The 12,803-nt window shown below is 39.9% G+C and overlaps 1 protein-coding gene across 1 annotated transcript; it reads left to right on the top strand.

Moving 5' to 3' along the window:
* Positions 1–2,636: 2,636 nt before the first annotated feature.
* Positions 2,637–10,312, top strand: LOC137268629 (transcription initiation factor TFIID subunit 10-like). The gene is made up of 4 exons (XM_067803205.1): positions 2,637–2,798; positions 4,033–4,097; positions 5,368–5,479; positions 6,476–10,312. The coding sequence occupies exons 1-4, from the start codon at positions 2,667–2,669 to the stop codon at positions 6,563–6,565; spliced, it is 399 nt and encodes a 132-aa protein (XP_067659306.1). The 5' UTR covers positions 2,637–2,666; the 3' UTR covers positions 6,566–10,312.
* The last annotated feature ends 2,491 nt before the right edge of the window (positions 10,313–12,803 follow it).

Below are 12,803 nucleotides of genomic sequence, written 5' to 3'. Positions count from 1 at the left end.
TATGTGTACAAACAGCTATACTTTCGCATGCACGTGTGTGAGTTTAGTTTTACGCCACATTCAGCATTATTCCAGCTACATATCGGCGGTCTGTAAACAATCGAGTCTGGACCAGACAATCCAGTCATCAACAGCATGAGCATCGATCTGCACAATTAGGAACTGATGACACGTGTCAACCAAGTTAGCGAGTCTGACCACCCGATCCCGTTAGTCACCTCTTACGACAAGCATAGTCACCTCTTATGGTAAGCATTGGTTGCTGAAGACCTATTCTCCCCCAGACCTTCGCGGGTCTCACACGCACGTATCATTGTAGATGTATCACGATTTCGAGCACTACCAAAACCACACAAAATATATTTGATAAAAGTTTCGATTTTTCACAAGGAAATAAGACAAACTACCTTATATATTTCGTGTCATAATGGCCAGTCTAAGTAAACTTATCCTCAGCACTTTTCGTTACCCTCCACTACTGAGTCTAACAAAACCTTATGGGAGGTCGCGTCAGGTAACCTTTGAGATTGACCAATCAGAACACAGCTTACCAAATCGCAGAAGTGGACATTCGAACATATAGTCTGGTTCATAATTATTGAGAATTTTTCTTCTTACTTTGAGCTATCCTAACACCTCAACTGATTCACTGATACTTAAAACTAAGTAATGGTATAAGGGAGGTAACTCATCTTGGCCTACTGAGTATAGTACAATTAGAGTTACCTCCCCTGAATTTGTAGCAGACGTCATTTTCCTCAGCACTGTCAACAATGTCTGCTGAAGATAAAAGAAGGTTGATTTTTGAGTTGTGTAATCAAGGAATTGATGATGTAAATACATTGGCAGAGAGAACAGGAACTCCTCTTTCTACTGTGTATAGGATTAGGAAGAATTTTAAAGAGGGAAAGGATTTTGGGCACCAGAAAGGAGCAGGGAGACCCAGAAAATTGGACTTCTCAGATCGCGTCCGGCTGGGAATTTTAGCGTCTAAAACGCAAAGGGCAAGCATCTCCAACATCAGGTATGAAATGATAGAAAGGGGATCAACAGTTGTATCAAAATCTACAGTTAGAAGAAATTTGATTGATCTTGGATGGGAGAAAAAGACTGGAATTCCTTCTCCTCTCATGAAACAAGAACATAAAGACAGGCGTGTTGAGTGGTGTTTGGCACATGAAAACTTTGACTGGGAAAATGTGATTTTTACTGATGAAAGCTCAATATGGGTATATCCCAATAATGTGAAAATATGGACAAAGTCTGCGTCAGCACCGTTGTATCGACGACCTAAATACAGCCCAAAGTTTCATGTATGGGGAGGGATATCCTTATTAGGAACGACCCCGCTGTGTGTGTTTGAGGGAAATCTGACAAGTCAATGCTACACTGACATATTAGATAATTTTCTCCTTCCAAGTGCACATGTGTTTTATGGAAATGACTGGATTTTGCAGCAAAATAATGATCCTAAACACACCGCAAAACATGACAAGCAGTGGTTTCAGGAGAAAAATGTGACTGCATTACCATTTCCTGCATATAGTCCTGACTTAAATCCCATTGAGAACATTTGGGGGATGATGAAGGAATGTGTGAATCAAAAGGGGTTGACAAAAATTGAAGACATGAAGAGAGAAGTGGTCCGATACTGGGACAGCATAACTCACGAGACACTAACCTCTCTGATAGGAAGTATGCCTACCCGTCTTAGACTGTGCCGTGAAGCTCAAGGAGACTTGATAAAATATTAAATTGTTACCTACACAACATGAAAAGGTCAGTTCACTTTCACAATACATTCAATTTTATCTGATTTGTTCTCGTTTAATAATATGAAATGCTTTAGCTATTCTCAATAATTTTGAACCATACTGTACCTTTTGAACTTTTTTATCTCGAAAAGGTTCGTACCCGGACGATTCCGAATGCTATTTAGCGTACGCTCGCTTCCGGGTGATGCACACGGCGTACGTAAAACCATGAGAACGGTGAGTAAACAGTCGCTGACAATGGTGTTTTTGGCAATATTCAAGGATGTCATCTTGCGGAAATATTAGCTAATGGTAACCATATCAACAGAAACCCCAAAAGCGTATATAATGCAGGTCAAATAATTGTGTTATGTGCGGATGTTTGTTTGTGGAGAGATCTGTGTCAGGGACCTGAATATTTTGAAAGTCCCTCCGACCCCTAAATAGTAGCCATTGTCTGATTGGTTAAATTTATTTAACCGTCCCGCGTTTGATTGGACGGTCATTGGTCGCTCAAAGGTTACCTGACGCGACCTTCTGCTAGGTTTTGTTAGACTCAGTGGTGGAGTGTAACGAAATGCACTGAGACTAAGTTAACTTAGACTGCATGATGGCGAAACTGTAATCTACTTATTAGAGTATCAGGAAATAGTTGCTGTAACTAACTGATGTCTACCTTAGCTTGGCTTTTTAACGCGATTATTGGAAACGAATATTGCACGGGGTATATTTTACATGTGCACCGCCTGTACGCCCTCTTTCGGCAAAAGAAACGAAGGACCGTAACCGCATTTCACAATCGGAACAACCTTGTTTCTCTCTGGAGAGGCAGCCGAGGTGGATATCTACGTAACAACCCGAGATTATCCGACCGCCTAAACCTTTAGAAAGAGTTATCTATCTTGATCCAAAATGTCTACGGATGAAAATTCAGCTACGAGTTCTCAGTCTCAACCGGGATCTGGGGCTCCTCCGCCAGAGGTTAAAACGGCAGGAATTCCGCTCAGTGATTTTGTGCTTCAGCTGGAAGATTATGCGCCAACTGTAAGTTATAAGCTAATAATGATTGCAGTAGATTACTTTCGCCTGGTCAAATAGACGGTCTTCTTGACATGTTAATAAAACTAACATTTCAAAATATATACCTGTGGTTCATGCAGATCTGATAAAATGCAATGTCTCCGACTGCACGACAATAGGGACAGTTTTCTGCCAACTTCCTGAGTGAAATATATAAAATTCCTCTTTCAATTTAGCTGTTTGATATTTCATTTTTCGACACTCAATTTTGAGAAACATGTTTGATCAGTTTAAGTCTGGTTTTGACCACCATTTAGTGAATCGTCATGATGGACATTTACTAAATGAGATTAAAAGCTTCATTGTGGTATATGAAAGCACATGCAGACTATGAGAAATTGAACAGATTGATTGCAGTCTACATATGGAATGTTTTCTATGTAACCAAATCACCTTTTGATCAGTAAATGGTTTTATGTGACATTCTAAGCACTTAGTTCCTTGCCTTAGCATGCAAAGTTGAATTTGTACACTGCAGATACAGTCTTGTGTACATTTGACTTTAGTTACATACAGGAATATTGTTTTGTACATAGACTCAATTATTTAGCTGGAATACTGTGTGAGCGTAGTGTGAACCAACAATGATAGAACATGCTTGTTACAAGTATGATTAATGTAAACATTTTGTAGACATTTTGGTAGACATTTAACACTTTGATAAAACCAATGAGGGCTATGAGGACTTTTATTGTATAATTTAGGATAATTCTGGAATTCAGAACCAACTTGATCCTATAAGGGAGGTAAGCTTGTAAAGTATTTTGTGGCACCTCAGACAACCCTGCATACTCCACTCTGACTTTACAGACAGACTGGTTATGAAGTTGGTTGTTAATAACTTGAAAAACTTAATTAAATTAATGTGGAACAAATATTCAGGAGAAAGTCTATCATGTTATTAAACATGTTCATGGAGTTAATCATTTGGTACCATGTCAATATTTACTGTCACCTTGTATAACTGTAAGTTTTGGTTTAGTATATAAACAAAAGCTGGTAGATATTGCTCAAACAAAAAGTAAAATCAAGTTCAGTGGGTAGTGTCCCTCAGGCCGGATATTTTCAACAAGTACAACATGTCAACAAAGTGTATTTATATGTTGAAGTATGTGACATGGAATAAACTAATCTTCTTTGAATAAGAGTTAGCTTGTGTATTGTGTTACTACTTAATAGTTGGTTATTTGCTTTTCAGATACCAGACTCTGTTACTGGGTTCTATCTAGGCAGAGCAGGCTTTGAGGCATCAGATCCACGGATGTGAGTACTCAGGGGACATAATGATTTACACCTCATTTACAACTCAAAGAGATTCTGATTGGAATTTGTACCCTATGCTGTCTGTCAGAGTTCACTAGGTGCATTGGGCTATCCCTGATGGCATGTGTGATTGGTAACTGTATCAATCACTAGATTGTCTGGTCTAGACTCAGTTACATGACACTGTCACAGAGAACATGTCCCCAGCAACAAATGCTTGTTTATCTGCAAGGTTGTGAACCATGTTTGCAGGCTGTTGTCATTTAGCTGGAACATTGCTGACTCCCACTGTTGTGAATGAGTTTAGTTTTACGCCGCATTCAGCAATATTCCAGCTATATGGCAATGGTCTGTAAATAATCAAGCCTGGACCAGTGATCAACAGCATGAGCATCGATCTGCACAGTTAGGAACAGATTACATGTGTCCGCCAAGTCAGCGAGTCTGACCACCCAATCCCGTTAGTCGCCTCTTGTGAGAAGCATAGTCACATTTTATGGCAAACATGGGTTGCTGAAGACCTACTCTATCCTGGACCTCCACAGGTCGCCTTCCATTGTAAACATGGTAAAGTAAGTCCTTCAAAGTGTCATCAAACAAACTGAGTTCTCCGGCAGAAGTGTCGGGATGTTCCTGGTTTTTCATTTGATATATCTGAATCACCTCACTCTGATGGATTACGAGCATATGAATGATACATATACACAAACAAGTAATATGAAACTTGGGGTTTAAGATATTTTTTAAAAGCCACTTGCCTCAGGGTAAGTGACTTTAAGAAAGTAACTTGTCCGGACTAATTTTCCACTTGCCCAGACTTGTATGACATGATGATGATGATGACATTGTGGAAGAATAAATCAACATGGTATTTGATGTTAATGTTGAGTATACTGTTTATTGAGAAGTGATAAATAGCAAAGAAAGATAACTCAACTTTATTGTCATTGTGAAATTTAATAGCTGCATTTTGAGCAGACATAAAATTAAAACCAAGTTTATTTACAGTTTGAAACTGTAAGCGGAAATTATCTAGTAGCCCATGGACAAGCAAGATACCATTCACTGATTGCCAGAAATGATTGCCAAAGCTCTCTTTGCGCTAAGATAGTTGTTTGTTAATGTTAATGTACGGCACTTACAACTAGCTGAGCACTGAGAGAGCTTTGAAAATCTAGCCCCTGGACTATTGCTGAATGCTGTTTTGAACAACAAACTTCAGCTGTAGTCCTAATGTATGAAAACAGAAGTTCCATGCTTTTTGTTTCAGAATTCGTCTCATCTCATTGGCTGCACAGAAGTTCATTTCTGACATCGCGAATGATGCTCTACAACATTGCAAGATGCGGGCTTCAGGCCAAAGTTCGAAGAAACAAGGAAAGGTGCATCACTTGTCTCCTCTCTCCTTGATGATACTGTGATCCTATATATAATGTTAGACCAAAGTCCAGTACATTAGGACACAGGTAGAACAGTTGTCTGAAATGAAGGGTTTTTTCCCTTATGAGGGTGCAGGATCCTATGGTCATTATGGAAAATATTGGATTGATCCACAATCTTGTTTAGCAGCATCAAACTAATCTTGATAGGCTTCATCAAGTTATTTAAGTCAACTGTTTGAGTCACTGTGAGCTCTCCTTCCATGTAAGTCTAACACACTGCAGTATCACTGAAGTACCGGTCTGAGCAGCATTATTATGTATCTTGCACTGTTTACAGAGTCTGGCCTTCTTATGGTTACAGCCCATGAGAGGGTGGTAGCATAGCTTAGTGGTTAAAGTTTTAACACCTCACCTCCAAAAACCTGGGTCCCCTGCCGTGATGTTACTAAAAGCAGCATAAAACTAAACACGCTCACTGCAGCCTATGGGAGGGGGAGGGGATAGCCTAGTGGTTAAAGTGTTAATTCGTCACCCCAAAGACCGTTGTTCCCTGCCGTGATGGTGCTAAAAGCAACATAAAACTAAACTCACTCACTACAGCCCATGGGAGGTGGGTGGGGTAGCCTAGTGGTTAAAGTGTTAACTCATCACCCCGAAGACCAGGGTCCCCTGCCATGATGGTGCTAAAAGCAACATAAAACTAAACTCACTCACTACAGCCCATGGGAGGTGGGTGGGGTAGCCTAGTGGTTAAAGTGTTAACTCATCACCCCGAAGACCAGGGTCCCCTGCCATGATGGTGCTAAAAGCAACATAAAACTAAACTCACTCACTACAGACCATGGGAGGGAGGTGGGGTAGCCTAGTGGTTAAAGTGTTAACTCATCACCACAAAGACCTGGGACCCCTGCCGTGATATTGCTTAAAGCAACATAAAACTAAACCCACTCACTCACTACAGACCATGGCACTGAAATTATCATTTTTTTTTCACAGGACAAGAAGCATATTTTGACAATGGAGGACCTGACACCTGCACTTTCGGAGTATGGTATTAATGTAAAGAAGCCATGCTACTTCTACTGAAGACCAATTCATTCTTGGTGTCTGTTGTCATTGCTCGGGGAACATTCTGAAATTTATTGGGTTCTTCCAGGTGCTGATCATTTTACCAACAGGGATATGACCACGTCTCTTTAAGAAAGCAGACTTGTTAAATCAAAGGCACTCTTTCAGAAATATTTGATAGAAATATTTTGTTCATGCTGTTTCGGTAAACTAATCATGATCCTGATGATTTATATGTCAATTTGAAGATAAATTTTTAGAGGCAATGTGAGTACCACTATAATCGTGTACCTATTTGAGTACCACTATAATTTTGTACCTATTTGAAACCAGAAATTGAGATGTTTTGAATCATGAAATGGATAACTGACAGTTTAAACAGTGAATTAGGTATCTGTTATAACCTGGGGTGATTGTATATATTAAGGGGTTTGGTGCCAAAGGTTAAGTGACATATGAGTATCCGCTAGTCTATGTTCAGGGAAATACCATTGCATCATCCACGGTACATTTCAAATGGGACTATACCATTCTCGATAACCTCCAGAGTATTTGTTACCATAAATCGCCACAAGTACACAGGATAGATCTACAGCTTGGCCTGATAATTGTATTACTTCCCCTGGCTTTTTCAATTTAATCCAGAAACATGTCTACAGTGGAAATTTGAGTGTACTAATCACAAGGCTTCTATCTTAACTGTATTCCCTGAATCTGACTTGCACAGTGAGCAAAGCTTTATTGCTATGGCTGCCATCTTTGCTGAGGCTGGCAAGCTTGGTTGTAACAGCTTATCTGATTGGCTACAGTGAGGAGGCGGAGCCAACAAAGAAAAGTAATACAATTATCAGGCTGAGCTGTAGATGCATCAAGGGCACTAGTTGAGATTTACTGGAAAGTAGACCCTGGATATTATTGTGGTTAGGACTATATAATTGAACTGGGAATCAAAGCCATATTATTTATTGGGCGATATTTCTGTTACTATCATGTCATCTTGAATGTTAAACTATTCAAATGAAGCATAGAGGCACTGGATTTTTTCATATGACTACCTACCATGACATATCCACCTTAGTAATATGAAACAATCGAACACTTCTAAAAAAATTTGAGTGGTTTATTCCATGCTGGTGATTAGTTGCTCTCGTGAAATGTAACATCATGATGGTTGTAGTTTTTGCTTCCATGGTAACTTGATGTACTGGTGAGATGCTATTACTGTTACCATGGCAACTGAATACACAAGAGTTGTAAGTTCATCTGTCATGTGAAATTTAATGTTCAGGTAGCTGAAGGTAGGGCAGTTTAGGACTAGATTTGGTACAGACCTGTGCCAGTTACATTCGGACACTTGATGTAATTTCCATAGACTTGCATGTTATTTCAGTACAGCATAAATAGCTTTCATTAAGTGAGTTGAGGATGGATCTTTGTAAAATTTGTCAGGCAAATGTGAAATCATCTCTGTCCTGCACACATCATTTCAGTTCAATTTTCCAACCACAATTTAATTAATAACATCACATATATCAACTTGTGTATGGTTCCACAATGCAGAATCCTATAGGCCACCATGTTAAAGAATTCAACACACTGTACATATTTTGATTAAATTGTTGCCACTCAATAAATATAGCAATTGAAAATAAACAGAAATTTTGACATCGTAGGTAAGATGATTCCTCACAAATACGCAAAATTAGGCATGGATCTTATGAAAATTACATCCCTGAAATTTACTTAAGCTACAGTAAATTAACGTGTAAGTCTATGGAAATTATGTCATGTGTCTGAAAATAACTGGCAGGGTTCTGTAGTTTGGCTCAGTATTGCTGGTACGTGTCTCCAGTAGCTGTACAGTGGCTAAGTCATGCCGGAAACTTGTCGTGGGTTTTTGATTTTGTTTCTAGATGTCTAGGCATCCTATCCATGCCTCCATCCTTGATACTTTACAATAAGTCTCCACTTTACCCTGGATGCATCTACTCCTAAATATTATTGTCTCCCTTGGCTGGCGTTTTATCCAATCAAGTGTATATCCTGAGAACTTGAGCAAACCAATCACAACTCACTTTCGCTTTTTAATTTATCTAACCAATTAAAGTTAGCAACATGAGCTGTGCACAGGTTCTCTGAAAAAGGCAGAAGGAGTTCTTGCAAGTATTTTTTTATAACTTTCGGACCTATCAATGTATGATTTGATCTCTACGATTTCCACAAAATGTGAGTCGCACTGCAAACAAACCTTCGCAGCCGCGACCGCTATCTTTGTTAAGACTGGCAAGTTCAGTTGTAACGGCAACTTAGCTGATTGGCTGCTGTGAGAATGTGGAGCCAGCAAAGGGAGGCAATAAAATTTTGGCCAAGCCGTAGATGCATCCAGGGTATAGTGGGGATTCATCAGAACGTATACCCTGTAGATATTGAGGATGGAGAATGTGTTAGACCAGCACACCTGAGACTTCGAGGGAAATCTATCTATGTTGTCAAAACAGCTCCTACCAACAATGTCGCAATAAGGCAAATACCTGGGACTAGTACATTGCACAAAGGTGCTGAATGTAATACTGTTCCATGAAGAAACGTGCAGTCTCCCTGTTTGTGTCCTTTAAGTCATGCTAGTACCAGCAATTCACCGGTAGTACCAAGCAACACCTGCAGCTGTTTGCCGAAAGTATCTCATCATCGTTCAACAAAATCAGAGTGATTGTGTCTTATAGGGTTTTATTGCTCTGTCCACTTCATAAAGTAACAGGAGGTGAGCCCATTTGTCATTTCTGTCAATTTTTCCCAGCTGTCCAGCTCAGCTGTTAACAAATATGAACCATTTTTTATTTTTGAAATGCTGAGCATGAGGGCAAGTGAAGGGAGGTAACTCTTCAGGTACCAGTGTCCTTGTGAGGACTATCACGGTTAGAGTAACCTGCAGGCTTATGTTTCTTAATGTTGTTTCAATGTCTCATGTTTGCTTCACACTTTTTTTTTCCAATGGAAATGCCTCAATTGTTTTGTGTAGATTTCAAGTTGAGACAGGTGCAGTACAAGAGAAGCTTATCACAAGTATTACTCATTCACAGTATGACAGTGTGTGTTAAGTCATTTCCGAGTTAAAGAAATCAGACGTGTCTCTCTGATAGCAAGGTTGCTGATAAGTGGTTCACCAGAACTACAGATTTTGTTACATGTTCATGCAGGGGGACGTCATATAGAGGTAAAAGATTGGATTTAATGACATTGTGAAATAAAGTAACTCTTGATTGACCAAGAAATGGGGCAACATCAGTGTTTACAATAAACGGGTAAAACAGACCAGAACTGAAACCTGCCCAAACAACAGCCATTTTCATAGATTTGAAGTTGGTGAGATTGATGGTTGTGTGTCAACTTGTTGTGGACACCATTAAGTTTTGTGTCCTTCAATGGATATACACAAAAATCTGAACACTGTTTTTGACATTTGTTTCCAAACATTCAGCAATTAGTCTGATGGCTTTTTGGAGCTACAATTTCAAGGAACTCAGTGTGCGGGTGTGCATCTGTCATTATCCTTCCTCCACTTGGGACTTTGTCCATATATTTTTGTCCATATGTTTATTGTTGTCAGTGAAACGATTGGCAACTGTAGAGTATCATTTGCATATTTTCATATGGTTTCTTCATCTGTCATGTTCATCCTTTGTACATAGCCTTACTGCATGTCATGTTATGTATAATTGTTATTGGCTACTTAGGTAATACTGACAAATAAAACATGATAAACCATTGATAATGATTGTGTGTGTTTAGTCTGGGCGTGATGACATGGTTGGTTATACCCTGTTGGATCAGTGGGGTAGCCTAGATGTTAAAGTTTCACTTGTCATGCTGAAGACCTGGGTTTGATTCCTGATTTGGCCTCTTTCCCATGATATTACAACTCACTCACTCACTCACTCACTCACTCACTCACTCACTCACTCACTCTCTCTCTCTCTCTCTCACTCACTCACTCACTCACTCACTCACTCACTCACTCACTCACTCACTCACTCACTCACTCACTCACTCACTCACTCACTCACTCACTCACTCACTCACTCACTCACTCACTCACTCACTCACTCACTCACTCACTCACTCACTCACTCACTCACTCACTCACTCACTCACTCACTCACTCACTCACTCACTCACTCACTCACTCACTCACTCACTCACTCACTCACTCACTCACTCACTCACTCACTCACTCACTCACTCACTCACTCACTCACTCACTCACTCACTCACTCACTCACTCCCCTTGTGGATTATCTGTCCAAACTGCTGCGCCAACTGGCTCATGTCCAGGATTGTCGGTGGCCAGGATACAGCAGTTTGAAAGTGGATTATGTGAATCAATTTGTCAGACTTCATGGTACAGTGGATAAGGTGTCTGCCTGGAGGGCAGAACGTGCTTTGATGCCCAGGTAGGTCATACAAGAAGTTAACACGCAGGGACTCGCACATGCAAACAGGCATGAAGCAAATAACAGGTTAGCAATGTGAATATTTATTGAGAGAATTCCAGGATGTTGATGTGTTGCAGCATGTATTCCAGGTGAATCATTGTGTGCACTCACACCAATTCAGTTTTCTTTTCTTTTAAACATATTTATTCCAGAGAATGGATTGGGTACAATTTATCCCAACTTAGTGAAACCCTCTCCTATATACATTGTACAATGCTTACATGCATGAAGTGAAACAAACTATGTACAGGAATAGAAAGATATATACAAAAGGAGAATAAGCCATATAAAACAAATAATTATAGGGAATACATCATTTCCTTACATGAGTAACATTATATCCAATCACTGAACCTTTTAGATTTTAATATATATTTTTGAACTTCTTTAAAAATCTGGATATTATCACGGGTACGGAAGATCTGCACTGCCATTTAATAATAAGTGTAGGTTTGCTGGTACTCTATTGCTACAAATTCTGTTAATGTTTTGAAACAGTTGTCTGATATTAGAATATAAAGTACATTTACAGACAATTCAGTTACAGACAGGAGATGGAACAATCGCAAGTACGTTTCCATCTTTGTCGCTATCACGGCTGCTTTTGACAGGAAGCGATTTAGGATTTAAATGAGTCGTGATCTTTGGACCAAAACTTGTTTGGTCAAGGTTACCATATTCAATTCTTTTGACGAGCCTTCAAACAGTTTATAGTAGCAATGTTGAAAAAAAAATCAAGATCGGATTCACTAGAACTTAAAATGATGTCCGAAACAGTTTCATATTTGAACTTGTGGACATGTTTTGTTTTGGCAAGCAATTTACTTCCTCGTGTGTGTGTGTTAGATGGTTAACACCGGTGAGGCAGGACACGCCCACTTTTTTTTAGGCGGGCACGTGATATCCGCCTACACGTGATATCCTCCCTCATTATTAATAGCAGTTCATAAACACACCTTAAGGTAGAGTCACAACCGTGGACACTGTTTTGATGGATATATAGACAGTCAGTGTATCCACACAAATAGTATATGCTCAAGGCGCCAGAGTGTTCCCTTGTTCAACATGTCCTGCTTGTAAACCATTCCCTTTTAACAAATTCAACTCATGCAGCCTGCTCTGCGCACTGATTTATCACATAGCCTCTTCCTCTCAAGGTGCAAAACTGAAAGAGTCTGCAAGTAGTGTCAGCAGATGTTTGTTATTTATGGATATGATTATCTGTTCTTCTCTGGAACGTGATGTCGTCATTGTGTTGAATTTATTGTTTCCTGTAATCATAGCGGACATTTGTTTGTGCTGATCAGTATTTATGTGACTGTAATTATTCTTAAATTGGTTGTCCTTGTAGCCAGTTATTTGATTTTACAGAAGGTCAGAATGTTTTGCGGGACACCCCGTTGGGACTTTGGGTTCAAGTTGGTTCCCAACTGATGGGGTGGGGTGGGGTGGGGTGTTGGGGGTGTGTTGGGGTTGGGACCATCAATCACAGGATGGTATGATCAATATGTCATTATTTACAGACCGCGCTCAAATAGTTGGAACATTGCCAAGAACTGCAGACCCATGAAGATCCGGGTTATAATTAATGTTCAGCAACCCGTGTATGTCGTAAGAGGCGACTAACGGGATCGGGTGGACAGGCAAGTTGATTTGGTCGACACATGTCACCGGTTCCCAAATGCGTAGGTCGATGTTCATGCTGTTGATCACTGGATTGTCTGGTCCAGGCTCGATTATTTACAGACCGCCGCCATATAGCT

The sequence above is a fragment of the Haliotis asinina genome, chromosome 16 (assembly GCF_037392515.1).
Source record: "Haliotis asinina isolate JCU_RB_2024 chromosome 16, JCU_Hal_asi_v2, whole genome shotgun sequence".
NCBI classification, from domain to species: domain Eukaryota; kingdom Metazoa; phylum Mollusca; class Gastropoda; order Lepetellida; family Haliotidae; genus Haliotis; species Haliotis asinina.
Note: the sequence above shows the minus strand (reverse complement) of the source record. Positions and strands in the feature narration are given on the sequence as shown.

What these genes read in the sequence shown, in the direction of transcription:
- LOC137268629 (XM_067803205.1), top strand. Translation starts at nt 2,667, where the DNA reads ATGTCTACGGATGAAAATTCAGCTACGAGTTCTCAGTCTCAACCGGGA. An exon ending in TGGAAGATTATGCGCCAACT is followed by an intron (nt 2,799 to 4,032) that starts GTAAGTTATAAG and finishes TTTGCTTTTCAG; the next exon opens with ATACCAGACTCTGTTACTGG. An exon ending in GAGGCATCAGATCCACGGAT is followed by an intron (nt 4,098 to 5,367) that starts GTGAGTACTCAG and finishes TTTTTGTTTCAG; the next exon opens with AATTCGTCTCATCTCATTGG.